The sequence below is a fragment of the Sus scrofa genome, chromosome 11 (assembly GCF_000003025.6).
Source record: "Sus scrofa isolate TJ Tabasco breed Duroc chromosome 11, Sscrofa11.1, whole genome shotgun sequence".
Lineage (NCBI taxonomy): Eukaryota > Metazoa > Chordata > Mammalia > Artiodactyla > Suidae > Sus > Sus scrofa.
This window is the reverse complement of record NC_010453.5, coordinates 77,527,803-77,555,623: the sequence shown is the minus strand read 5'-3', so window position 1 is coordinate 77,555,623 and position 27,821 is coordinate 77,527,803. Positions and strand designations below refer to the sequence as shown.

Below are 27,821 nucleotides of genomic sequence, written 5' to 3'. Positions count from 1 at the left end.
AGCACCAGCCGCACAGAAAGCGCTGGCGGAACAGCTGCTGCAGCCGACGTGAGCAGCCGTGCAGGAGACAGGAAACCCCAGGTCCCCCCGAAGCCGTAGCTGCGGCGGGAAGGGCGGGGATCTCATCATCGGCCACGGAGCGCTAGGTGCGGGGTAAACGGCACTGTGCGTGGATCTGGGGAAGGGCTTTTTTGTTTGGTTTTGGCTTTTGTCTTTTTAGGGCCACACCTGCAGCACACAGAGGTTTCCAGGCTAGGGGTCTAATCAGAGCTGTAGCCTCCGGCCTGCACCACAGCCACAGCAACACCCGATCCTTAACCCACTGAGCGAGGCCAGGGATCGAACCCGCACCCTCGTGGTTCGTAGTCGGATTCGTTTCCACTGCGCCACAACAGGAACGCCGGAAGGTAATTATTAAGAAAGAGGCAGCACAGGATACAAGGTGCAACTTTTAACACCATCTGGAGAGGAATCAGCTGAGACACAGGCACCTCTATGCTTCTGTTTCCTCCCTGAAAAAAAGAAAACGGAGCACTGAGCCCCCAGAACCCAGCACAAACGGCTCTAATGCTGAAGAAACTAAACTTACAGCCAGTGAGCTGTCCTATAAACATCTCGAGGTCAAATGGGAAACAACAAAACATACGTGTTACTGCCTGACGGGCCGCGGGCTCTGTCCTGACCCCAGAGTTAGCGCCTCGCCCGTCGACAGAGCCGGTGGGAACTGGACCCTAGGGCCACTCTGCCCGCAGGATCGCCTTTCCCATTGGCTCCAGGGACCCTCCAGGGCCAAAGAGCAGGGCACCTGTCTCAATCCCACCCACGCTGGGAGCTACAAAGGCACAAGGTTCATCTTCAAGAGCCAATACAACCGCGCTGCCACCACGGCCCAAATAAACATATATCTCCAATTTACAAACACACGTGCACATGTCACAGCGTTCAAATGCTTTCTGCTCTCAATCCGCAGTGCTGCTCTGAGAGTCCCCTGAAATGGCATGACTCCTGGCAGACACGAGGCACAGGGGAAGAGTGCAGGGCTCTCCTCTCTGCCCACACTGCCGGTTTTAATCGGAAAATGCGGATGGCGAATGACCTTTTTCTGAGGGGTATTTTAAGGAGACAAAGCAATTTTCTGCGATATGGTTGCCATGGCGATTGGCCCTTTAAAGGCTGGGGAAGAAACGAAGTCCATCCGTCGTCAGCAGCCGCTGCAGCAACAAACGGTTTGATAAAGCAACATTTGGGGATTAATTTGAAGCAGATCAGATAAGCGGGTTTCTTAAAGTCAACCAAAAAAAAAAAGAGAGAGAGAGAGAGAAACAACAGCGCGGCACGAAGAGGGCCTGGTAACTGGCAGGACATCCGCCCTGAAGGACGAGGCCCCGAGCAGGTCCCCAGAGCTGCTGGGGACAACGATGGCCCTCACAGAGGGGACGCGGCAGCGGTCTCGTCCTGAGGGGTGAGGGATGAGCTCCCGCCCCTCCCAGCCGAGTGGGTGGAGCTGCATCTCACACGTTAAGTGTGAAGGCGGAACTGCGGAAGGCCCCAGGGCTCCTGGGAGAGGTGGCTGATCCCCGGGCTGGACCCGGGGGCTGCGCCACGGCAGAGAGGGGGGACCATCCTCACAGAACCATGGCAACAGGCCGAGAGATGCTGGGCCGGCTGGCAGGACTAGAGAGAATTCGCACATCAAAGTGAACAGCGTAGGAATAGGTTAGAGCCCTTCCAGCCGCTGGGCCGCGAGGAGCCCATGTGGGTGAGAACGACGGACAGAGGCATGTGCGGAAACGGGAGGCCGACGAGGACGTGCACGGGCTCCCGCAGGGCCCGCGCACAGAGCCCTGGCTGAGGAGAGGACAGAGGAGCGTGAAATGCATCCGGCCGGGGAGGTCGTCTTAAGCGATGCCCGAAGACCGCCGCCAGCAAGGGCTGGGCAAAGACGAGTCCTGGGAGACGGAGGTGGGAGGTACCCCCCCGCGTCATCACTGGAGACCCGCAGCCAGAGCACTCGCGCTTAGCGGCGGGTCTGGAGCCTCCGAAGGTGGATTTTCCACCAGAGCCTTGGGAAGCCTACGGGGCTAAAGGCCCCGACAGAGAAGGGTCAGAGGTGCTGAAGCAGAGCCTTGGGGTATAAAGGGCATAGTGGGAGAACGGGCAAGATCTGCATGGGGCCCAAGAACTAAATGGCAGAAGCAGCAGTTAAGTTCCTGATCCTGAGAGTCGGATGGTGGTTACGTAAGAGAAAATCTTTGTTATTGGACACACAGTAGAATATTCGGAAGAGGGGCATTACGCTGACAATTTATTCTGAAATGGTTCCATGGAGAAAAAAATTTTCTACTGTAAACTGCAACTTTTCTGTGAGTTTGAGGGTGCGTCAAAGAGCGGATATAAAAAAATAAAGCAAGTGGCCAATATCATAAATGAAATACGGGGCCTGAAAAGGTTAACACGGAAACGTCACGAACAACTTTATACCCACAGATTTGATGACCTCCACGAAATGGACCAAAACCTTGAAAGATACACTTTGTCCAAACTCACACAAGAAGAAATAAGTAATCTGAATAACCTCTGTCTACGAGAAAAGGCAAATCAAATTATAAACTTCCAAACCCAGAGAGTTCCCGTCGTGGCTCAGCAGAAACGAATCTGACTAGTATCCATGAGGACGAAAGTTCAATCCCTGGCTGTTCTCAGGGGGTTAAGGATCCGGCGTTGCTGTGAGCTGCGGTGTAGGTTGTAGACACAGCTCTGATCTGGCATTGCCATGGCTGTGGTGTAGGCCAGTGGCTATAGCTCCAACTTGACCCTTAGCCAGGGACCCTCCATATACCATGGGTGTGGCCCTAAAAAGACAAAAAAATAAATAAATAAAGTGACCATGACCAGGTGAGACTTATCCCAGGAATGCAAGGCTGGTTCAATACCTGCCTAGCAACTAACCAGCACATCAACAGGCTAAAGAAGGTGAATCACACAAGCCTATCAACAGATGCAGAAAAGCATCTGACAAAATACCCCCTCGTGGTAAAAACTTTCAGTAAACTAGGAACAGAGGGGGGATTTCCTCAACTTAAAAAAGAATAGCTACAAAAAAAAAAAAAATCTACAGCCACACACACACTTACTGGGGAGAAGTCTGAGGCTCTCCCATTAGATCAGGTACAAGGCAAGGATGTTCCCCAGGCAGTGGTACCCACCCTTGCCTCCCCAGCCAGCTCCGACTTTCACTCCTTCTCACCCAGACCCTGGCACGTGCAGACGTGACATGGAAACTGGTTCCTTTGTTCATCCGAAAGGGTTGATCAGCGCTGTTCTCGGGATGAAACACTGCCCGGGGTACCAGGCCAAACAGCAGGTGCTCCCTGCCCCACCTCGCATCTCCACAGCCTTGACCTGCTCCCTGTCTCCGGCAGGAACACCCTCTGGTCCCCACCAAGGACTCCTGAGTCTTGGCCGCTTGCTCTGGTCCCTCCCCACGTCCAGACAAGTCCAGCCGCGCTCCGGAAGGGAGGAGAGGCCCTCCGAGGGACTCGGGGTGGCCTTTGTTCTAAGACCTCCACTTCATTCCCAAAACCACTCCACCAAGGCAAGCAACGGGATTTGTGTTTTTAAATCGGTTTGCAAGCTAGAAACAAGCAGAGGAAAAGCCGGACGGAAAGAGGTTGTGTGAGGAAGGGAGAGTTTTGAGCCTAAGAAAACGTTCTGGCGTGACTTCTCTGTGAAAACTCAGGGGTCCTCTGGGGGGACGGGACCGGGCGTGATGTGTCGATACCCGCGGAACAAAGAACCGCAGCGGGCGCGCCGCGTCGGGCGCGTGCAGACGCTGGAGCCAAATTAGGCCTTATCAGCAAGTTCAGCATCTAAAAATACATCAGCTTTTCTTTGCTTCATCAAAAGATCAGATTATAGGGCACGCCGCCTCACTTTCAGAAGAAAGTGTTTTTATTCTTAGATGAGTGAGGACAATGGGAATCATTACGTAATCTGTCAGGACGTGCTGGGGCCGATTGTGAAGCCAATTGTTCCTCCAGGATGAGGGTTGTCGCCCCGCCGCCCAGGACAGAGGGATGGAGTCTTCTACGGTAAGAACACATCTGGTCCGGAATTCGGGACGCAGAACAGAAAGCATCATTGCCAGCATGTCACCTGGGATGTTTTCCTGCAGGGGCAGCGCGGCCCTGGCACCAAGATTGGAGGTTGGTCCCCACCCCCTCCGCTCGGCGACCCTGGTGAGGGCTCTTCATTCTGGGCTTTTACAAACCAGGCCTGGCCATCATGGCAAGTCTCAGCTTCTGTCCCAGGCGACCCCTCTCCCCCGCAGCCGGTGGGCTGCAGAAAAGCTGGGGCAAGTCCAAGACCACCCACACCTCAGACCAGCTGGCTGCACACTGGGGGGCCAAGACCACCTTCATGTGCCAGAATTTGCTAGACCCACTCATAGAACTCAGGGAAGTGCTATTCTGATTATGGTGTTATGATAACAAAAGGATGCAAATCAGAACCAGCCAAAGAAGGATTGCAGGTGGGGGTGGGGGGTTCCCACCCACAAAGCCACGGTGGCCTCGAGGACGTGGCCTCCGGCTCTATCACCTCCCACTGTGCTCGCCCTGGCCTCCAACTTATACACCATGGAGCCTGCTTTGAGGAAAATAATCCAGAATTAGGAAGACAGAGTTTCTGGTGCCGCTCCCAGAGCCCAGAAGAGCCAGTGCAGCCAGGGAGCCCTGGGGCTTCAGTTTCAGTACAAGTAGCCTCCTCAGGAATAGGCAGACGAGAGAGCAGCTCAAGTGTGCTTTGAGGCAGCTTGTTACACAGCAGCAGCTACCCGATGCAGGCATGGGGGCAGCTGGGAGTGACCTCGGAATGAGCTTTTTCTCCAAGCTGTGCGTCCACACCTCTGTCACAGGATTTACCAGGTTGCAATTTTTTTCTTATTTACTGAGTGGTCCTCTAAGTTACAAGTTCAGAAAGGGCAGGAATTTTGTCTTACTTCTCTCCTGTCTATTGCTGCATTTTCAGCTCGCTGCAGCAAACCTATGGCTGCTTGTTCAAACTGAGGGAGCCTCAATAGTTCCCGCTGTGGCTCAGCGGTAACAAATCCAACTAGGATCCATGAGGTTGTGGGTTCCATCCCTGGCCTCGCTCAGTGGGTTAAGGATCCAGCGTTGCTGTGAGCTGTGGTGTAGATCGCAGACTCGGCTCGGATCCTGTATTGTGGTGGCTGTGAGGTAGGCTAGCAGCTGTAGCTCCGATTTGACCCCTAGCCTGGGAACCTCCATATGCCACAGGTGTGGCCCTAAAGAGACAAACGACAATAATAATTCTTTTATTGTACACGGCATGTGTCTCCACGTTGCAAGCTCTGTATCTCATGTCTGCCCCAATCAGACGTCACTGCAAACCCGCCTCCACAGTCGCCCAGATTCCCTTCCTATGCCACATGCACTAGACAGGCTTTGAATAAGCAAATGTTTTTGACAGCACTTTGCAGATCTTAGTTTGCAAGGTTCGTGCTTCATTAGTAAAATATCTAAAATAATTTCTTCACCAAGCAGTTACCGTGCAAGTCCACCCATTCTGAATTATTTGGGAATAAATTTAGAAACTGGGAAATAGAAACCAGCTGAGCTTGGGCGAGGCGTGACCCGAGCCGTGATGAAGAGGGCGGGTCAAGTGCACGGAGTGACGTCGCGCTTGGGAACTCACCGTTCGCAGCCCAAGAGAGACAGGGAAAGAGCAACATTCCAGGCACCGGGCTGCGTTGCAGATTTTCTTCAGAAACTGAGTCAAAGCAGAGTTACAGGAAGGGAACAAAGAAAACGGGGGGGGGTGCATAATATGCCACATTTTTCTATCTGGAGAGCAATCGAGCCTGGTCCTGGTCGGGCAAATGGTCCTGGGGGAGAGAGGGGGTCACAGGACAGAAGAATTTTTACACAGGGGCGTCTCCAGTCCATGACCAAAGAGTCTTTTAAAATGTTATCTTTTTATCAGCCTCATCAGTATGAAAAGTTAGCTCACATATAATGGGTGCAGCAGTCATCAATGTGGAAAGCCCTTTTTTGCAAAATTGGATCAGACTGAAAAGAAAGCACAAAAGAAAAGATGCAGGATAATTAAGGAAACGCTAACTATTGCGGGGAGCTTGGTGTTTGTTAAAGATTTCATTGCTGATTAAAAACATAAAAGATTGTGTGGGAGGGTGACAGGCAGAGCCCCGCTGCAGGGAGCACGAGGCTCTGATGCTGTCACGTGTCTGAGGCACAGAGGGACTCGAGTGCGGCCGTGTTTATCACAGCATTCGAGGGCCTGAGTTCCGTGCACCCTTCAGCCAGACCTCCCCAGGGGTTCCATCTTATGTGGCCGAGGCACAGAACCAAAACCAGGAAGGTGACACTGCTCCGGTGTGTGTGTGTGTGTGTGTGTGTGTGTGTGTGTGTGTGTGTGTGTGTGTGCGCGCGCGCGCGCGCACGCGCGCGCATGTGTCTCCACACCGTGTGTCGCATGACACTCACGTGGCCACCACGGAACCAAAACAGAACCACTGGGCACCGCAAAGGTCCCCTGTGCTGCCCCTGACGTCACGCGCCCTCTCCTCCATCCGCCCGCCTTCCTCGCCAGGGCGCCCCGTGGCTGCTGGAAAAGTCTGCCGATCACGGAATCACATGGTGTGTGACCTTCTTGGGTTGGCTTCTCGCTCAACGTGATGCCTCTGAGAGCCACCCAAGTCATTGCTGATTGCTATCCGTTTCCCCTCTTATCCCCTGGAAAGCACACACCGCAGTTTCACTGCGCCCTTGTCGCAGCTTCTCATCTGGGACACAGTCCTCTAGACCCACGGTTCCTTGAGAAGCACAGTCTAAGAGGGTTGCAATCGTTACTCTAACCATCAAACACAGTTTAGGAAACTCAAGGAGAAGGAAAATCTAATATTCCTAATAAGTTTCACAGGTTAGGCTCCGGCAGTACACAGACAGGTAATACCTTCTGACCAAATGGGATTAACCCTGGAGAGAAAAGTCCGGGTTAGCATGTGAAAATCCGTGTGATTTACCCTCGGAGTAAAGTCAAAAAAAAAAAAAATTAAAGTCATCTCAATTAACCCTTAGACACCAGCTGAGGCCGTGCCTGGCTTCCCGAACTACGTTTTCTAACTTCTCTGAAGCTCAGAATTCCTGGAACCGTGCACATCGACAAAGCAGGTTGTGTCCAGACTCACACCATCACTTACAAAGGAAGACAGACAGCCCACTTCACGGTCGTCGGTTTCATCAAGTCGTCGGGCGATGGCTGATTCAGTTTAAATACAGGGAAACGGCCCGGCTTCCAATCCGCCCTCTGCGTGGACGGGCAGCCCGGATTCGCTCCTCCGTCACCACAGCGGCCCCGGACCTTCCAGGCCCCACCCTGGAGCTGCTGCACCAAGAACCTTCTTCTCTTCTTAACTCCCAAGTGATTTTTTACCACAAAGCTTTGGCTCCACGGAGTTTATCGGAAGGCTGCTCTTTCAAAGGTGACACCGCCCCCTCGTCCCTGAGAAGGAAGGAGCTTCCCGGCCTGGCCACCCATGAGGCCTGTCACCCACCAGGTGCTCCAGGAAGTGAGAACCCACCCGGCGCCCTGAGCCTGAGCCAGGCCGCCTGGCGGCCCGTGTGGCTCCACGGCAGCCTGAGCAGCAGAGTGGCCGAAGCCAACGCGGGTCCCCCTTTCAGAAGTCACGTGCTGGGCCTCAGGGGTGGGGCTCCCGAGAGCTCCCTGCCCCCACAGCACCCCAGCATGCACCCTGGCCTTCCAGCCAAGACCACGCTCTCCCTGGGTGGCCCTGGTCCGGTGGCGGGCGCAGAGGCACGCAGGGGGCCGAGCCACTCTGCCCAGACAGGACCCTCGGCAGCGGGTCGCGCCTCACCTACTAGCCACCTCCCTTGCCCCCCAGGCCGGGCTGGACTCAGGTCACAGCCCGAAGGCTCCTGCCGGGCACTGTGTCCTCCTTCTCCCAGAACGATGTCTGAGAACCCGCCTGCCTCCATCCCAGCGTCCTCTGCCTGGGACCCAAGTGACACGCAGGGGTCACTTCTCTCTTCCTGCTTCTGGCACAGGGTGTGAGACCAGCCCAGCTGCCACTCCCCTCCCAGTTCAGGGCAGTTCCAGGGGCGGGGGCAGGACTCCGCCACGACCCCACCCCTCCCGGTCCGAAACCAGCAGCAGCAGGACAGGCAGCGTTTTTTAGAAAGAGCCACCACTGGCCTCAGGGCTCCCATCCTTCATTCGCAAGTTAAAGGGGTGATGGGACCTGGGATCTGCCTGGGGCCACAGCACGTACCACACAAGTGGTTAAATGTTATTGACGCCGCCTGGTCACTGGGCTGCAGTGGAGCCCAGGGAGCTGCTGTGTGGGGCCAACCCAACATCCCGCGGCGGCCTGAACCCTGGGAACTCAGGAGGGCGCCCCTGGCCTTCAGACCCCACCCCTTCACGCCCGGCAGACCTCACCCAGTCCCTCAAGGCTGCTCAGTGGGCTTCTGAGCCCCACCCCACACCCATGCCAGAGCGAGGGATCTGGGCCTCAGCATCCCAGGTAGGCAGCGCCCCGCCTCCCGGCCCCCCGGGCATGTGGCCCACCGGGAGCTGGGTGCTCAGAGTCTGGGGGATGGCCCAGGGGCCCCACCCATTTCCCTTTAAGGCAGAAGCTCTTTGGGAGGTGTGCCCCCCCCCGGGGCTCATGGGCTGCCTCCAGGGCATTTAATCTCAACATCTCTGCTCAGGGTGGTCCAGCCCAGGCCCCCGAGGGAACAGTGCCCCTCCAGACAGCGCGAATTTAGAACCTGAGCGCACCCGCTCCCCGCTGGGATCCTGGGATCCCCCGTCTTATTTGAAGACAATCAAGGACGTCACAGGTCCCAGGTCACTGGCCTCCAAATGCACTTCCAGCGTCTCAGGACCAGGGAATGGCGGCGGCCACAGCCGTCACCTCTTCTCAGCAGTGAGGATTTACTGCAACTGGCCTCAGCCATGCCGTTCCACCACCTGTGGCTGCCCCGACGCTGCACCTGCAGAGCTGGAGGGCGGTCGGAACGCAGGGCCTGCGGAGCCTAAAACACCCACTGTCCGGGCCTTCGTGACCACGCGCTGACACCTGGCCCGGCCCGACCCGAGGGCAATGACGCAGGTTCGCAGGACGCCAGCCAGGAGGAAGGCTAAGCCTCGAACCCCACAGGGAGCCTGCGGCAGCAAGACCTTGACCCACTGCCCACGTCCACTCGCGCTAGAATCTACCAGCTAGAAACTAGATGAGGGCTTCCAGGGGCGTCTATGTGATGCTTTCTTATCCAAGAAACTCCGCTGCGCGGCTCTGGGGACGCGAGTTCCAGTGTAGAGACGCCTCCCTGGGCTGGCAGCACCCACACCTGGCATGTGTCGCTCACGCTGCCCACATGCTCCTGTCACAGAACTCTGAGGGGCGCTGTGATGGTTCTGGGGCCTCGGACACTCCTGCTGCCGCTGGGCAAGGCCCACCTCCCGGGGGCTGCGGGACAGCCCCCGGGTGAACATGGACGTGCGGCCGTGTGCAGGGCCTCGGTGACAGGGCTGCATCGGTGCCGTGAGCTGCTGAGCCACACGGTCTCAACTCCCAAGGCTTTCTCCCTCCTAAGACAAGCGTCCGGCCTGGGGTAACACCACAGCACACAAAGCATTCAAAATACCTTTATTTTTCCCATGGGCAGTCATTCCATCACACATCTCACAGCTGTGGCCAGCTGTGCCTCTTCGGAGATTTCTGCCAACTTGCACCCGCTCGCCGTCTCGCCCTCAATCCTCAGTTTCTTCATCTGCAAGTGTCAGTGTTACTGGGTTTAAAACAGAGCAAGAACAAGTGGCATTTTGATTGAAATGCCAGCAGTCCCGAGGGAGTTTCTTCAAGGCCCGTGAACACGGCTACAGACTTCCTGTGATTTACGGAAAGCGAGCGTGGTGGGTGGTCTCGCTGCCTTGAGTCACCCACTCGCTCCTGTGAGGGCGTGGCCACACCCACCCGCAGGGAGCACCCTGAGAAGGCGGGCACCGGGCCACACGTCTGTTGGGGGCCGCATCCGACATCTGGGCAGGCCGCTTGCTGTCCCAGGACGGTCAGGCCGGGTGACGTGGGTAACATCACCCAGCTGCCAGGCTCTGGCCAAGGCCGCCCACGAGGGTGGGCAACAAGACAGGCTTCCTGGAAACCCGGGCGCCCCGCCCCACCGCCCACACCCCTGCACCGGCCGCCCGCAGAGGGGTCAGAAAGGCGGGAGGCGGTGTCTGGGAGGAGAGCTGCCTGTGGACGTGGACAGGAAAACCCGCTACGAGCAGAGCCCCCCCAGCCCCCCTCCCGCCCCGTCGGACGATCAGACTTCCGTCCAAACTAAGAAGCACGGCTTGGGGGAGGCCGCGCCGGCGCCGGGGTCTCTGCGGGCGGTCCGGGGGTGGACAGCGGCCGGCCCGCCGCCTTACCGTCCTCCTCGCCCTCCAAGGGCATCTCCGGCTCGGAGCTGGAGACCTTGGACGCCGCCGACGCCGCTGACGCAGGCTGCTCGCCCGGGGGCGCGGGCTCGGATTTAGCGCTGGGCTTGGACGACAGAGGAATCTCCGTGGGGACCTCCTTCTCTCTCCGGCTCTCTTGGACAACTCTGACGGAGAGCGTTTTCACCAGTCAGAGAAATTAAGGATGAGAACGATGCCGACCCAGCCAAGACGGCTCCTAAACACGTGGGGTTCCTGGTCCGCACGTGTGTTTGCCGAGATAAAAGCTTCCCCTTAACGGTGCCCATTTAGTTTCCTACAGGTGCTCCCGACACCCCGACACGGTGCCCGGGCTCCCAAGGACAGGAGGGAGGGTGGGCACCGTGTGTGTGTCACGTGCAGGTCGCAGCCAAGCCACCACCGGCGCCACTCAAGGAAGGAAAGGGTTTCCGCGTCGTTGGACAGAGTGACTCGACTAATCTCAGCGGCTCTTCCTCACGTCCCGAGGCGCGGGGCCCCGAGGGAGGGGCCGGGTGCCATCCTGCCCGTGGCCAGCCGGCAGCTGCGGGTCCTGGCCGGGTGCCCTCGCCCTTAACACGGGGGGCTCTGCAGACACGGCTCGCTGGCCCTAGGCTGGGGTGGGGTGAGGGCCTGGTGGCTCTGAAGAGCAGCACGGGGGAGACGCGCTGGGCTGGCGGTGCTGGCTCGCATCCCCCCCGCTCCCCGGGCAGGCCTGCGGGGGGTCTGAGGGCAGAAGCACCGACCTGTAAATAATGGTGATGACCAAGGCCCCGGCGACGAGCACGATCAAGACGGAGAAGAACTGCACGTAGGCTGCAACACAAACAGTGCGGTTCGCCCTCCGACGGGCTCCCCCGTCGCCGCCCCGCCCGCCCCGCCCCAAAGCGCTCAGGCGCGGTCTGCGAGGACAGAGTCCGGAGGGCCTCCCTCGTCCGTCTGTCTGTCTGCCCTCCAGACAGACTGGCCTCCCGCAGCACTCGGCTCCTCGCCTGTGACGGGGCCGCACAGCCCCCCACTTCCAGGAAGTGGTCCCTCATACCCAGGTGAACTGTCCCCAAACATAAGGAGACGCTTCTTGGAGGACGAGTCCCACAGGCCTGATTTCCAGTTTCCCGGACAGCCCCCAGCCCCTCGCATCGTCTTTAAACCCCAACGGGAGAGGCAGAGCCTTTCAGGCGACTCTTGGGGATGCGCCCCTGCCCCCGAGGCTCCCAGGGCAGGGCGGGGCAGGGCGGGGGTAGGGGCAGGGCCTGCCCCCCAAGCCTCCTCCACTTCGGGGCAGGGGGAGGCCGGGGACTGGGAGGTTGGCCCTCCCCCCTCAAGCCCTGGCCTGGTCAGCGTGAGCACCCCCACTGAGGCCCTAGGACCAAACCGTCCCCCTGCCCCCCACCCCCGCCCCCGCCTCCGGCTCTGTCCTGTCTGCTCTCTTCATCAGCCTGGGGTCAGACTGAAAGGGCGAACACCAGCTCGCTGCCAGCACGGGGCCTCGAGGAGGTCCTGCCTGGGTGCCTGCGGCCGCCACCACATCACTGTCACCATCGCTGGGCTCTGGGCACAGCCTCCAGCGACGGACGTGCTTCAATTCCCTCACCTCCTCCCCCTCTGAACCAGTAAGGACACCCTCGGACGGGATGTTCTTGGCTTGTGCAACAGTGTCCCCGGCTGCCACCCAGGTGACGGAGGCCGCACCACAACGGGCAGCTAAAACCAGCTGCAAGGCATTGTCTCGCGTTCTGGAGGCCCGAAGTCAAGACCGAGGTGTAGGGGGAGCCGTGCTTCCTCTGTAGGCCTGGGGGGTTGGGCAGGGGGAGCCGTCCTTGCTTCTTCCAGCTTCTGCGGCTGCCACGGTTTCAGGCTTCCCTTGACCAGCAGATGCAACACCGTGTTTCTGGCTCCATCATCACACAGCCACCGTCCCTGTGCCACGGGCTTTGGGTGGCCTTCTCCTGTGTCTGTGTCGCTTCTCACAGGACAGCAGTCATACCGGGTTAGGGCCACCTGCTCCAGCACCACCTCATCCTAAGTCGTCACATCAGCAAAGACCCTGATCCAAATAAGGGCACAGCCATGGGCTCCAGAGGCTGGGGACTGCAGCACCTGTCAGGGGACGCATCCAGCCCACAACAGCAGGTAAGGATGCTCGCAGAGAAAGCCGCCTCCCGGGACCTGCGTCCACTGCCCGGGCTCCGGACGCAGGGAGGCCACCGGGTCGGGGATGTGGGGCTGGAGTCAGAAAGCTGCAAGGGGTTGGAGCCAAAGCGCTCAGGGCGGAACACAGAGGCTCACTTTCCTTAAAGTGCTGGAGCTCCGGGAGCAGTGACGGCGTATACAGCAGGCACGCCACGATCGGGAGCCCGCAGGGAGAGGCTGAGACACAGCCTCCACCCCGCTGGTGGCGACCGGATTCGGAAATCGCTGGAAGTTTCCTCTCAGCATCTGACTGGTTTCTCTCAGGGATACCTCTCGTGGAAGAGTGTTTCCCTGGGTTCACCCGCGAATCTCCAGGTCACTCTCACCTCCTGGTATTTACACCGCGGTGTAGACGCCCCCGCAGTGCATGGGGCCAACCTCTGAACCAGGGGCATGGTGTGGGGACAGGACCCCCAAATCTTGCTGACTCCGGGGAAGACCGTCTCCCGCCACGAGGACCCGCGAGTCGACCTTGGTACGAGATGCCTCCTACCAAGGTCAGCGCTGACGCTGATTAGACCGTCGGGCCCCAGGCCAGCCCTCAGACGCCCACAGCCTCCCGACAGCTTGGCTCCAGTCTCACGGGTCCCCCGTGCCCAAGCCACCCAGCCAAGCCTCTCAGCTGGTGTTTTAACCACTAGGCTTTGGATAACATGTCCCACAGTGACAGATAAATACAGGGGGTTCCAGGGCCTGGGCACGAGGCGCACCTGAAATGAAGCTCATGACTTCGAGGGAAGCCAAGTGGAAGCGTGAACGCACAGCTCTCCCGCACAGCAGAGACTGGCACAGCACCGCAAGCATGTTTTAAAAAGCCTGAAACGGAGAGGGAACCCGGAGCGTGGAAGGGACACGAGGGCGAGCCTCCAATTCTTGAGTCCCAGGGGCATGTGTCTCTGAGGGTGATTTTGGGACCTGGTTCATGGAAGACGTCAGAACTTACATGCGAGCGACGTCCCGCTGAAGACACATGCTCAGTCAACGATTTAGTTTTCAATCGTCTATATGTTTATATGTGCAAGTACTTTTTGTCCTTCATTTTTCAGATTTTTTTTATTTTTTGGCCGCCCCACAGCACATGGAGGTGCTGGGCCAGGGATCAGATCCAAGTCGCAGTTGTGACCTGTGCTGGCGCTACGGCAACGCTGGACCCGTAACCCACTGTGTCATGCCGGGGATCAAACCTGCACCCTGGCGCTGTACAGACGTTGCCAATCCCATTGCACCACAGCAGGAACTCATACTTTTTTTTTTTTTTCCTTCTCATTTTTAAGGCCACACCTGCGGCATATGGAGGTTCCCAGGCTAAGGGTTGAATTGGAGCTGCCGCTGCCGGCCTGCACCACAGCAACACTGGATCCTTAACCTACTGAGCAAGGCCAGGGATGGATACTAGCTGGGCTCTTAACCTGCGGAGCCACAAAGGAACTCCCAGGAACTCCTCCTTTTCGTCCTGAAAGCAGGGACCGAACCTCAGTGCCTCACTCGGCATAGTCGCTGGGCTGTGGACACTACGGGTTACGAGCAGTTCCCAGGACTTGTCGGCAACCACCTGCAGGGTGGTGCTCCCTCCGAAACAGCAGCAGCTGAAGGAAGCGTGTTCCTGAGGGGGGGTCTTGGCACATCCTCCCCCAAGTACAGTTACACAAAAGTTTGAAATTGCCTCAGCAAGTCCCACGAAAAGCTGGAGTCAAACACTCGGCAGAGATGACAGGTTACATAACGTTTCCTAAATCAAGACTGAAGACTGAAGGCAAGTCATTCTCTTTGAATTCCCAATTCCTTCTCAAAGACCTAATGCTAATTCCCCAAGTTCATATTCTTAATAATACAGATTATGCCGTAACACAATCTACACTTCAAACCAGCCAATTTAAGGAGCTGGTGAAAGGTTTTCATAACACGGAATTTCGTGCACAAAGAAGTCGTGATACCCTGTCACCGAACCACCACTTACACAGCACAGAGGTTCCCGCGCCGCCTCGAGCGAGCAAGACGCCAAAGAGACGGAAAATAATTCGAGGGCACAGCGGGAAGCCGGTGCAGGGCTCACTGCCCAGACTCTTCCCACGGACGGCCCTGCCTCTCAAGCTCGGAGAAGTCAGGAGAAAAGGCCTAGCCCGCGCAGCTCCCGTCTTCCAACTGGAAGGACGGGAGGAAGCTTAATGCTGGCCTCCGGGCAAAAACGACAGGCCCACTTGCAGAACAGAAGTCCTCTTCCAGGACCAAAAATGCTGGAGTTTGTGTTCTTTTCTGGATTCTTCGAGGACACTAATAATTAAGGTGCTGTAAAGAATGAGGCTCATTTTTCACACGAGTGACAGGTGCCAGAGGACTGGCTCCCACTTAAACCGTGTCTGACACGCCAACATTTACAAAAGGGCACGAGGAAACGCTTGGGGTTGGGACAGAAGCAGCAGCAAGAAAAAGCAGCAGGGAGTTCCCGTCGTGGCGCAGTGGTTAACGAATCCGACTAGGAACCATGAGGTTGCGGGTTCGGTCCCTGCCCTTGCTCAGTGGGTTAACGATCCGGCGTTGCCGTGAGCTGTGGTGTAGGTCACAGACACGGCTCGGATCCCGTGTTGCTGTGGCTCTGGCGTAGGCCGGTGGCTGCAGCTCCGATTCGACCCCTAGCCTGGGAACCTCCATATGCCGCGGGAGCGGCCCAAGAAATAGCAAAAAAAAGACAAAAAAAAAGAAAAAGCAGCGGCGTGTGGGCTCCCTGTTCCTTTGCTGGCTGCAGTCTCCCGCGATGGGTCCAAAGCGCCACCGCTTTACGCCATCAGGGCCCCGTGTCATTAGGACGTGAGTAAACGGGGACATTCGTGCCCAAAGGCCAGGCCCAGGACTTGTGTCTTTGTGTGCACAAGATGGAGGGAACAAACTCGCGTGCCCTGGGATTTCAGGAGCCCCCCTGGGAAACGGCTCAGAAAAACCAAGCTACGTCGGTACCTGGGACGCCAGGGTCCCCTAAGATGCTAAACCTCAAGATGGACAGGAAGCGAGCTGCCCTGTCGTCGTTGGCTGCTCTCCAAAGAGTGAGACGTGTGTGAGGCAAACTTCCAAACCCACAAAGCAACACAGAGACCCTGTGCAAAAGGCAGCAAATTACAGCCCAACCACCACCCAGAGCCACGCAGTCGGCCTCAGGAGGGCCTGTCCCACCCGCAGGAGCGAGCTGCTGCGACGCAGCAGGGTGACAGGTCACTGAACGGCGGGGAACCCGAGACTCGGCAAGTCTCTGGAGCACGATGGTGATGTGGAAATGACGCGGGGATTAAACTTACGATGAGGCGGGTGGGGGGCGACAGACTCCTTTAAGGGAAAAGCACCCTGTCCCGTGGAAACTCCCGCTACCCGACTGTGTACAACTGGACAGAACTGGTTAAAGCCCAGGATCAGCAGTCAGGGGGGCCTCACCAAAATGACAGAGGAGGCGGCCCCCCGCCCCCAGTACCCTCCTCCATAAAAGCAATGAACAAGGGCCAGAAGCACCAGATAAACTTTTCCAAAACGCTGGAAATTCACCAAAAGCTTTTGCCGCCATCGGTTTGTCCTGATGAACTTCTGAGTCTCGGTAGGAACAGCGATGGTTGGACGTCCTCACGTGCCGCAGTCCCACCTCTCCTGCCCACCCTCCAGCTCCAGGGTCGCCACGAAAGCCAAGAGTCCACAATCCTGGTGACGAGCGGCAGCCAGGCGCTGCTGGGGGGACAAAGAAGGTCTGAAGCGCCCACGAAGCTGTCATTACTTGGGCCCCTGCCGCGTCACTGGAAGGCCCCACTTGCAAGACCGCCTTTCTTTGACTCGACTTGGAGTTCGTGCACTGTGAGCAGCCTTTCCCTCAGCCGTTTGCCAAAAGCAATCAGAGGCAACCGTTGAAAATCGTGCCGGCTGAGGTGGCTGATGGCAGGTGGGGGCAAATACCTGGCTGACGAAAAAGCTTAAGGGGGAAGCCTGGGTGCTGATCTGTCCACGGGGAGGTTTGGAAGCTGCAGCGTATTCCATGGACCCTAGAAGGCAACAGGCACATCCAGGCTGAGAGAGGGCCGCGAGCACGTACTGCGGGCTGGCCATGAGGTTTGCAGCAGGCGTGAAGTGGCATTTACGGCGGAGCTGGAAACTACCTGGCTGAGCATTAAAGGTGAGCCCGACGCACAGAGGCCTCCGCAGAGGCCACTTGCATGTATCTGTGGGGACTTCTGCTCAGCCAGCAGAGTCTCCAGCGACCACGGAGGACGCAGACTTTACAGAAATAGCTCGGAAACGCTGAACAGGGACAACGATGACAAGAGATCTGGGGATGCAGGGGAACCTGATGTTCAGAGTAGCGACGTTACATTATTTACAATGTCTGATTTTCAACACATCGAAGAGACGTGCAAAGAAACAAGAAAATACGGCTGTATGCGTGAAAAAAGGCCATCAGTACAGACTGTCCCTCAGGAAGCCTAGACGTTAGACTTACTAGGCAGACTTGAGTTATTTTAAATATGTTCAAAGAACAAAAGGATGAGAATAGCTCGCCAAACAGGGAATACCAATAAAAAGATAAAAGTTATTTAGCTTAAAAAAGGAAGCAAATAGAAATTCTGAAGTTGAAAGTACAACAGAAGTGAAAAATCTCACCAAAGCTCCTCATTGGTAGATTTGAGCAGACAAAGGAAAGCATCAACAAATTTGAAGATAAGGCAATTGACATTGTCCAGTCTGAGCAACGGAAAGGAAAAAACAAGACTTAAGAAAAGTTAACAGAAGCTCAGAAATCTGTGGGATGCCATGGAGTGTACCAAACATGCAGAATGGGAGTCCCAGAGGGAAAGAGGAGAGAAAGAGAGGCAGAAAAAATATACGAGGAAATGTCAAAAACTGGTTAAACTTGAGCAATGTTCATCCACGTAGCCAAGAACCTGCGTGAACTCCGAGCAGGATAAAACCAAGGAAATCCACACCTGGACACATCTTGAAAGCCGCACAGAGAAGCGACATGCCCTGAGTAAAAAAACTTAAGTTTTTCTGTTTTGTTTTGTCTTTTTAGGGCCGCACCCGCTGCATATGGAGGTTCCCAGGCTAGGGCTCTAATCGGAGCTGCAGCCGCCGGCCTCCACCACAGCCACAGCCATGCTAGATCCGAGCCGCATCTGTGACCTACACCGCAGCTCACAGCAACGCTGGATCCTGAACCCACAGAGCGAGGCCAGGGATCGAACCCGCAACCTCATGGTTCCCAGTCGGATTCATTTCCGCTGCACCACGATGGGAATTTTGGAAAACTTAAGATCATCAGCAGATTTTCATCAGAAACTAGAGGGCAGAGGCAATGGGATGAAATATTCAAAGTGCTGACAGACGGTCCACTAGGAATTTTATAAACTTATCCTTCAAAAATCTATCCTTCAAAGCTGAAGGAGAAATTAAGACATTCCCAGATAAACACAAACAGAGAATTCAGCCCTAGCAGAGCTTCCTCATAAGAAATACTAATGGGAGTCCTTTGGGATGAAAGAAACGTCTCCCAGATAATAACTCAAATCGACATGGGAGATAAAGACCACCCCCGAGGGCTCAATGGATGCAGCAGAAGAGTTTGATAAAATCCAACATCCTAATATGATGAAAACACTGAGAAAACTAGAAAGGTAGGGGAGCTCCCTTAACCTAATGCCATCCAAGCTACCACCGTACCTGACGGTGCGATGCTGTCTATAAAGATCAGAAATGAGGCACGGAGGTCCACTCCCTCGGCCTCCACCCATGATTTCACTGAGTTCAGCAGGGCAAGTCGGTAAGAAAATAAAATAAAACCGTCCGGATGGGAAACGAAGAAGTAGAACTCTCGCTTTGTACAGATGATACACTCATGTGTGTAGAAAATCCTAAGGAATAAGCTAAAAAATAAGAAGAATTAATAAACAAGTTCAAGAAGTTTGCAGGCTACAAGATCAATATAAAAAAACAATTCTGCGTTCCCTTCACGGCTCAGTGGTTAACAAACCCGACTAGGATCCATGAGGACGCGGGTTCCATCCCTGGCCTCCTCGCTCAGGGGGTCGAAGATCAAGTGTTGCCGTGAGCTGTGGTGTAGGCCACAGGCATGGTTCGGATCTGGCGTTGCTGTGGCTGCAGTGTGGGCCGGCAGCTGCAGTTCCGATTCGACTCCTAGCCTGGGAACTTCCGTATGCTATGGGTGGGGCCCTAAAAAGCAAAAAATAAACATTAAAAAATTTAAAAAACAATACTACTGGATATACACCTGGGATGATTCTATTTACAACTTGAAAATAAAGTTGAAAAGACAATTCAATTTACAATAACATCAGAAAGAACAAAACACACAGAAATAACTTTAAGAAAAGAAAACAGGTCGGCACAGTGAAAAGATAACACAAATGGCCCATGAGCATGTGAAGAGAAGCGTGACGTCGTTGCTCACCAGGGAAACACAAATCAAGACCACAATAAAATACAGCTTCATGGCACTGCAACGGATCTCATCAGAGACGGATGACAAGTGTAGGTGAGGATATGGGGAAACCGGCAGCTTCGAACACCGCCAGGCAGAGTGTAAAACGGTGTAGCCACTTGGAAGGTGGCTGGATGTTTCCTCAAACATTGAAAACCAGAACTGGAGCGCCCAGGGACTCAGTGGGCTAAGGATCCAGCACTGCCACTGCTGTGGCTCTGGTCGCTACCACGGGCAGGCGCCATCCCTGGCCCGGGAACTTCTGCATGCCACACGGGTGGCCGAAAGACATTTTTTTTTTTTTAAGCAGAATTAACACATGGGCCAACAAATCTCCCAGGTAACTACCCAAGAGGATCTGTGCACATTTGCTCAGAGTAGCTCTATTCATAAGAGCTAAAAAGTGGAAACGACCCAAATGTCCATCAACACACAGACAGATAAACACAACGTGGTCCATCCATGCGAAGGAATGTGCTGACACCTGCTGTGTTCGTAGGAAGCGTCCAGGGCAGGCAGGTCCACAGCGGCAGAGCAGCGGTTGCTGGGGGCTGGCGTGCCCTCTCAGTGGGTCCGGGTCTCTTTGGAATAATGAAAATGTTCTGGAAGTTACAGCGTGACGGCCGCACAGCTTTGAGAATATGCTGAAAGCCACTGAATTAGGCAATTTTTAAAGGGTGACTTTTATGCTATGAGGATTTTATCTCATAAATGAAAACAGTAACCCAAAGAGGTAACTTCCAGCTGCTTCAGTCTTCGGGCACCGGGGGAGGGGTGTGGGGTGTGGAGCTGGCAGGTGGACGAGCAAGGTCTGGTCCCCAGCCTTGCGCAAGGTCTGAAGGAGAAACGTCCCCAGGAAACCCTCCCGGCCTCGAGGGGCGTTCGCTGTGACCTCTTGACCTTTTTATTTTTTTGTCTTTTTTTGCCTTTTCTAGGGCCGCTCCCTCAGCATGTGGAGATTCCCAGGCTAGGGGTCCAATCGGAGCTGCAGCCGCCGGCCTACACCAGAGCCGCAGCAAAGCGGGATCCGAGCGGCAACGCCAGATCTGTAACCCACTGCGCGAGGCCAGGGATCGAACCCGCAACCTCATGGTTCCCAGTCGGATTCGTCAACCACTGCACCACGACGGGAACTCCTCTCTTGGCCTCTTTTTAAGCCAAACTGTCTCCTCTTCTGCGCTAAGCGCCCGATCTCCGCCTTGAGGGAAGACAGGTGCCAACCCTGGGCCATGCCAAGGCTTTGGCACCTGGATTGTTTTCCCAGAACGATGCGTCTTTGAAGGAGCCAGCTCGAGGCTTTGAGCGTGCGGGGGTCTGGCCACCCAGTGGGCACGAGCGAGAAGGCAGGCAGACTCTGGGGGATGGGGGGCCCAGCCCAGCTGCGACGACAGCAGAGGAGAAATGAGGGGAGAAGGGACCCCGGGGAGCCGAGGGCGGAGGGAGGGTGGCGGCCCGAGACGCGCTTCCCGGGGCATCAGAGCGTCTGCGGGCATGTCCCGCCTCTGCAGTGAGATCCCATGTAGGCTGCCCCGTCCAGGGGCTGGTTCACCCCTTCCCCAAAGGCCTGGAGCCCCCACCCCGGTTCCTCAAAAAGACACATAAGGGCAAAATCGTCAGGAAGAATCGGAGGGTTTGGAAATACGGATTTCGACGATCCCAGGGGCCGAGGTGCGGAAGCTGCAGAGCGCACGGCTTCGGGGTGTCCCAGCTCACCCCCTCCCCGCCCCCTGAGCCGTTCTCCTGGGGGCCCGCCCCAACCTGACCCACAGGGTGCGGCCTCCCCCAGCTCCTGCCGCCTCCGCATCCCCCACCCCGGGCACAGCCGGGCTCCAGCGACGGGAGCAGGTCCGTGTCAGGGGCGTGTCGTGTTCTGCTCAGGTCTCAGCTCTCCCACAGCAGCAGGGGCCTGGCCCGAGCCAGCTGCTTCTGCAGAACCGTTCCCTCGAGCCAGCCCCGCGCACCCCCAGAGCAGGGGGCTCTCCAGCCCCCTCGACAGCATGGCCCCCGGGGTGGGCGTCCTCCAGGCCCAAGTCCATCGCCAGACCCTCAGAGCCCTCTCTCCCTGCTGCGCCGAGCAGGGCCAGGACCAGGGGACGGTAAAGGGGCCTGTCCAGCCAGAGGAGGTGTGGCCCTCGGGGGGGCCGGGCCCCCTACTCACAGGGAACGGCTTTCTCGTAGCAGACGCCCTTGTAAAAGCAGCACCCCAGCTCCTTGCAGCGGTCTCTGGTGACGTTGTAGTCGCATATGTCGTACAGAGGGATGTCACACACTGCAAAGCAGACACACAGGCTGTTGCCCCGAGAACGCCGCCCCCGACTCTAAGGACGGGAGGGGAGCTTACGGGTTCGTGTGTGGGGTGTGCGATGGTTTTAATAATGCCTCCTACAGACCTCACTTTGAAACTCAGGTCTGGAATGAGATTTCCGAACAAAATAACGTCAAGTTAATTACAGGGAATAACGCAGGGTCCTCCAGCGACGGAGGAGATAATACATCTCGGCGGGGAGCTCGCCAGGCTCGGCGCCACACAAAGGAAACGGCAAACAAAGGTCTGACACGACGGGTGGCTGGGAGTCCAGGCGGGACGGCCCGATTATTTCACGTCTACGCACATGGCGAGGTAAAATGATCCACGGGGCTGGTTGGTATCTCAGAACCGCAACGTGGAAGCCAAGGGACGGGGCGTTTGAGGTCCGGGCAAGCGCGGGCTCTGCAGCTTTGAGCGCGGCCGGGGGCAGGAGGCCAGGTCCGCCTGGGGCCAGAGGGGGGCCACCCACCCTCCTGAGCCCCAGGGGCCCCACCTTCCCAGGGGATTCGGCCCCTCAGATGAGGGCTTCCGGCGAAACCCGCTGTCCCTCCAGCCCTGGCCTCCCTCTCCCAGGACGCTCCACCCCGGGTGCCCTGTCCTGTCACCACGGCCTCCCCGGGCAGGAAAGGACAGGCCGGGACAGGCCGGGGCAGCCTCTGCTGAGGATGCGCTGCTGCAGACCAATGGCGGGGTGGTCGCGGATGAGAGGCGCCAGGCCGGGACCCCGCGCACAGCAGGCCCTGCTGTAGCCGGACCCCAGCAGCAGAGCCGGCCTGCTGACAGGGCGCGCTCACCGGGCAAGCACTGGTCCCTGCAGAGCTGGGGGGACGTGAGCGGTGCTGGCTTCAGCTCCCTGCAGGTCTGGGCTGCGGGGGGCGGGGGGGGGGTGCCTTGGGGTTCGGGGTGTTTCCTTTGAGTTCTAGCTCGTTTGAAGGAACGCGACAGCAACCCCTCCTCAGAGACCCTCCCTGCGCCCCCACTGGAAGTGAGGCCGTGAAACCTGGGGTCCGAGGGCCACGGCCAGCAGTTGGGGGCGGGCCTGGGCACGCGACCTGCGCCCCCCGCTGCCCGCAGGCACCTCTCTACCTCTGCCTGCAGACTCGGAATGAAAAGGGACTCGGCCCGGGACACCCCAGAGCCACCACACCTCCCGGGCGTCCTCTCGGGTCCCTAACCCCGCTGGTCCTGCACCATCTTTCCAGATCCAAGTGTGGGGGCGGAGCCACCCCGCTGTCCGCGGGGGCCCGGCCCCTCACCCCCCAGGTCCCTCTGCCCCCTCTGGCCCTGGCTGGGCTTCAGGAGGCCTGGGTCCTCAAAGGACACGTGGGTTCAGGACCAGAGTCCAGAGCGGACGTGGTCTCAGATGCTAAGGTGCTTGTGGCCACGTCAGGGCTCCCCGGACAGAATGGGGTACAGGTGCCTGGGTCCTGGCGGGGGAAGCGCCTCCCCCTGGCGGGAACCCCTTGGGACACTCCTGGGAAGGGTTTCCTCCGTGGAAGTGAGAGCAGCCCCCCGCCCCTCCATCCCATGTGGTGCGGAGCTCCGGGTCCCCAGGTTCCTCCGGGGCGTCCCCTACGAGGGGCTCCCTGAAGAATGACTGGGGGTAGGAAGCCGCGGGGCTGTGGGGCCCGACTGGACCCGGAGACCATCCCTAACGGGGTTGCGAGGGCCGGGCCTTTTCCGCGGGAGGAGTGCAGCCTTGCAGGGCGTCTGGGAGCACGTGTCCTGGTCACCCGCTCGGCCCGCGCCCGCCTGCCTCCTCTGCGCGGGCTCGAGGCTCACAGCCCGCCCCCCGCCACCGCCTCACCTGCAAATTTCTTCAGGAGGTGCGAGGGGGACTTCTTGAATTCCGGGGCATATCTCATCGTCGCAGCTGCAGGCTGGCGAGGGGTCAAGGGGCCCTGGGGACAGCAGGTCAGCACAGGGGGCTCGAGGACAGGCCGAAGCCGTAGTCAGCGCCAGGAAGGGAGCTGCCGGGCCGAGGGGGCCCGGGCCTCACCCGTCGCACACGTCCCCGGCTGAGCTCCAGCCACGGGTCTCACTCAGAATCACAGGCCGAGTGGACAACAGCTTTCGGATCAGACAAGAAACTGGCCACTGCCTCTCCTACTGCTCCAGCCAATGGAAGGCCTGCCCAGCCCGCTGTGAGGTCACACAGGACCCCGACATCACAGAGCTCAGGAGGGGTGGGAGAGCTAATGGAGTTCCCGCCATGGCTCGGTGGTAACAAACCCCGCTAGTGTCCATGAGGACGTGGGCTCGACCCCGGCCTCGCTCAGTGGGTTAAGGATCCAGGGTTGCCGTGAGCTGTGGTGTAGGTTGCAGACGCGGCTCAGATCTGGCGTTGCTGTGGCTGTGGTGTAGGCCAGAGCCTACAGCTCCGATTTGACCCCAAGCCTGGGAACCTCCATATTGAGTGTGCAGCCCTAAAAAGTAAGAAAAAAAAGTAGAAATTGGAAATCCCAGACCCCGGGGACAGAAAGTACGTCACGCACAGGTGCACAGCTGCCACCAGCTCCTCCCCAGCAAGGCCCCCCCCCCCGGCAGGTGAACCACAGGGACACAGAGAGCAGGACGGACAGGAGTGTCCACAGGACACACGTACCACCACGTGTGTCCCTAAGAGCTGATGCAGGACGGCAGACACGTGGCCGCGTGATCCGACAGCACCTTTCCTCAAACCGCGGCGATGACGACAACTGTGCCGTCGGGTCCAGGGTGGGGGTTCTGGGGGAGACGAGCCAGGACCCTCTGCCCACCTCGTCTGGCTTTGGCGGCGTCCCCGAGCACTGGATTTCCGCTCCCTTAGGTGGGGGTGGGGGGGCTTCATCAGACAAGCCACTTTCTTTTGCCGCACGACAGCCCCAAAGGACCCACGGGATCAGGAAAGCCGCATTCACTCATGGAGGCCCAGGCCCGCTCCCCTGAGCTTCCAGACCAAGCGGGGGCCACACCGTCAGCCTCTCCTTCCGTTTCCTTCCCCCAAACTTGGTCTTCTAATTTTACTTCTCTTCAAATATTCCAAATCTAAGATGGGATCTGCCCAGTGATGGAAATTCACACCCCAATTTAAAAATAGATGAAAAGAAAATGTAAAGGTGACACACCCAGAAAAACGCGTCACAGAAAAAGTGACATGTTTGTACCATAAGAAAAATAGTTTAATAATTACAACCATGGAGCATGAGTGGTCAGTGCCAGGCCACCAACTGCGTGTGTCGGGAAGTGTCCCCACAGCTGTAAACGGGGGCCCTGCGTGTCCCCGAGGACGGAGGACGCAGAGGCATCAGGAGCCCACAGGCTGGGGGCAGGGGGTGCGCACGATAGAGGCCGCGCATCCCTGGCGAGGAAATGGCTTTGTCTCCACATCCACGCAAGGCGGGAGCAGAGGTGCCTTGGGCGGCAGAGTGGCCCGGCCACCCCCAGGCCCCAGAAGGTGCCGAGACACAGACGCAGTCTGTTTACAACGGGCAGGTTTCTAGAAGGTCCATCTTCTCTGCGCCCTAAAAAGCTCAGTCAAGCCCTGGATCCTCGGGGAAAAAAGTAACACGTTATGCAAGCGACTCGCAGCTCACCCTCCGGGGGAGGGGCAGTAAAAACCCCCACCGTCTCCCTTGATGCGAGAATCAACGGTTAAGGCAGGTCTGGAGAAGCCCCGTCCCGGGACGCTGGTGGCAACGCTGCCCGTCAGTGTGGGGCAATCAGGTGACGAACGTGCTTCCTGAGTTAATCCACCTGCTCCCCTGCAGGCTCTCGCATGTCCCTGAAACCACCGCGGCAACAAAGGGCTCGGGAAAGGGGGAGAGGCCGACGCTTTCCAGCCCCCGCGGCGACGAGGACAGCGCCAAGGCAGGAAGCCGCCGTCCTGGTTACACGGTCGACTGCGGGCAGGTCGGGGCCGAGCCGCGGAAGCGCCACCAGGCAGGGGAGTCTGAGCTCCACGCTGTGGGACGGGGCCCACAGGGCCCATGGACACCCAGGACCAGCTGCTCTGAGCTGCCCGGTTCATGGACGTCGGACAGCTGGGCCCCTTGAAGGGTCAGAAGTCTGAGAGGTCTCCCGTGCCCGGAGCTGTGATTTTGGTTTGTAAAGATATGACACTTGTTCTCTAAGTTTCTCGCTCTCATAAAAAGACCTCTTCCGAAGAGCAAAGGGGAGAGCAGAGGTCCTGTGACCGCCGTCCTGCCCCCGGAGCTTCCTCATGTGTCTCCCCTGCCATCTGGGAGGGGTTCGACCTGCATGGCTCCGGGACTGGACGATGCGTGCTGCTGGATCCTCGCCCAGAGGAAAGATGCCTCCGGCCGCAGTGCACACTGCAGGGCGGGCTGCCCGCTGCAGCCCCGGAGAGCAGGTCTTGGGGTTCAGACCAGCCCCACACAGAACCCCTGGCCAGGCCCGGAAGCCACAGCGCCGGGTAATAAATACACTTATTTACAGGCTCTCACTCTCTCAGGGGGCACAGAGCAGTGCGCCTGGTGGAGGTGCAGGCCAGCCTGCCCATCAGGCTGCCAGACCCCCACGCAGTGGGTGCACCTGACGCTCACGGCTCACACAGAGCCGCGCACTGGTGGCGAACGTGACTCCGGCTCAGGGCTGAGGCCAGACTCCCCTGGGTCCGGCCAGAGCACTGCACGACGGTGACCCAACACCGCCCCCCAGAAGACTCTCGGGGGCTAAGGTGCGTCTGCAGGTACAGGGCCTGCGTGGGAAGCGTCTCCAGAGTGCCGTGGCCGCTGCTGTGGAGCGCAGGGCAGGTGCCCCAAGACCCCTGGACGGGAGCCGGAGCCCCAGCCCCAGCGCAGGGACCTGAGAGGCTAGTGGAGGGGCTCCTAGCACAGGGATCAGCCCGGGTATAACCACCACGGACACGCGTTCACAACGGGGCATGTACAGGAAGCGTGTGGGGAGCATTTACACGTATCCGCAGAGCCTGGAAGGCCAGGCCTGCGTCCGGCAGGCAGCGCGTCGACCGTGGACGAGGAGCTGAGCCGCCGAGAGGAGAGCACGCGGCTGGCCCTGCGTCTGTCCCCTCTCGTGGGCCTTGGGGCGGCTCGGCCGTGATCCACACCCCGGAGGCGGAGGCGGGAGGCCCTGCAGCCTGCCACCCCGGGTCCCGCGTGTCCCCGGGCGGGGGCTCAGAGGTTGGTCTCGTCCCAGGCGGGGTCGTTCATGCTCTTCAGCACCTTGCGCAGCAGCTTCTCCAGGTCCCGGCGGGCCCGCTGCTCGTCCTCCAGAGACTTCTTCATCTTCTTGTTGTCCTGGAAGTGAGCGGACCCCACGCAATGAACCTCCCCGCCTGCGGACCTGGGCCTCGCCGGACCCGCCCCGCGCTGCTTCGGCCCGGCTGCGACGCACGGCCGCTCCCGGGCAGCAGGACAAAGCACAGACGGAGCAGGCCCGGCGTCTCCACCCGGACCGAGGGCGAGGGGCTCGGCACAAGGCCCAGGGACACGCCTCGCGTCCCTCCTACCTACTCTCCAGGTGTGCAACAACCTTCTCCACACACGGGACGGGGAGGGGCCGCCAGCCTGTGCCCTGCCGTCGCCCCGGGACCCCCGCACAACAGAGCGGCAGGAAGCCCCCAAAGGGCGGGAGAGACGGGATGGCCGAGGGCAGCTCTAAGCGTGTGGCCAGGGGCCCCCGCGGGCTGTCCAGCCCAGGCCAAGCTGTGCTCGGGCTTCTCCCCGGCCTCCCCCCTCAGACACCACACCCACCGGTACCCACAAATACACAAACATGCCAGGTTGCTTGGCCAGGTAACCACGCTTAACCAACCTTTTTTTTTTTTTTTTTTTTGCTTTTTAGGCAGCACATGGAAATTCCCAGGTTGGGGGTCAAATCGGAGCTGCAGCTGCCAGCCTACACCACAGCCACAGGGGATCCAAGCTGCATCAGTGACCCATGCCGCAGCTCACGGCAAGGCCAGACCGTTAACCCACTGAGCGAGGCCAGGGATCCAACCCGCATCCTCATGGACACTAGTCCGGTTCGTTACCACTGAGCCACAACGGGAACTCCTTTAATTGACTTGTTGCTATGGTTTCACACCAGAAAGTGACAGAGAATGTCACGGCGGGTACCTAACAAGATGTGCGACTAGATGGTAGAGTTTCAGGCGTCTGGCACGACGCCTCCGACACAAGTTGGGATGGGTTATGACGAAGAGCGCAACGAAGACAGCGTTTAAATGAGGCCCTTCGAGGATTCCTTTCCGGGCTATCACATTTACAAAAGACCAACTGTTTGACCTACTTCTGAAATCCCAATTCCGAAAGCCAGGCTCGCCCTGGGCTCACGGGGCTCGGGCAGCTCGCTTCATTCCGAAGGCCCCCACTC

The 27,821-nt window shown here is 58.2% G+C and overlaps 2 protein-coding genes across 14 annotated transcripts in view; both read right to left on the bottom strand.

Annotated features, from left to right (window-relative positions):
* TEX29 (testis expressed 29) lies at window positions 324-23,766 on the bottom strand. Of its 3 annotated transcripts, XR_002336779.1 has the most exons (6): window positions 23,293-23,766; window positions 21,336-21,446; window positions 11,268-11,337; window positions 10,495-10,670; window positions 9,711-9,854; window positions 324-512 (listed from the first exon to the last, which is right to left on the bottom strand). XR_002336779.1 is itself a non-coding variant. In XM_005653830.3 (5 exons), the coding sequence occupies exons 1-5, from the start codon at window positions 23,348-23,350 to the stop codon at window positions 9,817-9,819; spliced, it is 453 nt and encodes a 150-aa protein (XP_005653887.1). In that variant the 5' UTR covers window positions 23,351-23,766; the 3' UTR covers window positions 9,696-9,816. The 3 variants fall into 3 exon arrangements, 2 of the variants coding, with proteins under 2 accessions (XP_005653887.1, XP_003131145.1); XM_005653830.3 differs by lacking the exon at window positions 324-512 and having other exon boundaries at window positions 9,696-9,854; XM_003131097.4 differs by lacking the exon at window positions 324-512 and having other exon boundaries at window positions 9,696-9,836.
* ARHGEF7 (Rho guanine nucleotide exchange factor 7) overlaps window positions 24,623-27,821 on the bottom strand; it is a 103,650-nt gene continuing 100,451 nt past the window's right edge. For 8 of the 11 annotated variants that reach the window (XM_021065923.1, XM_021065934.1, XM_021065929.1 and 5 more), the window contains one exon: window positions 24,631-26,743. In XM_021065923.1, the coding sequence (XP_020921582.1) occupies window positions 26,621-26,743 (123 nt within the window). In that variant the 3' untranslated portion in view covers window positions 24,631-26,620. Of the gene's footprint in view, window positions 26,744-27,821 lie in introns of all 11 variants that reach the window. The other 3 variants (XM_021065924.1, XM_021065933.1, XM_021065922.1) reach the window with 2 other exon arrangements.

What these genes read in the sequence shown, in the direction of transcription:
- TEX29 (XM_005653830.3), bottom strand. Translation starts at nt 23,350, where the DNA reads ATGAGATATGCCCCGGAATTCAAGAAGTCCCCCTCGCACCTCCTGAAG. An exon ending in CCTCCTGAAGAAATTTGCAG is followed by an intron (nt 21,447 to 23,292) that starts GTGAGGCGGTGG and finishes TCTGCTTTGCAG; the next exon opens with TGTGTGACATCCCTCTGTAC. An exon ending in CTACGAGAAAGCCGTTCCCT is followed by an intron (nt 11,338 to 21,335) that starts GTGAGTAGGGGG and finishes TTTGTGTTGCAG; the next exon opens with CCTACGTGCAGTTCTTCTCC.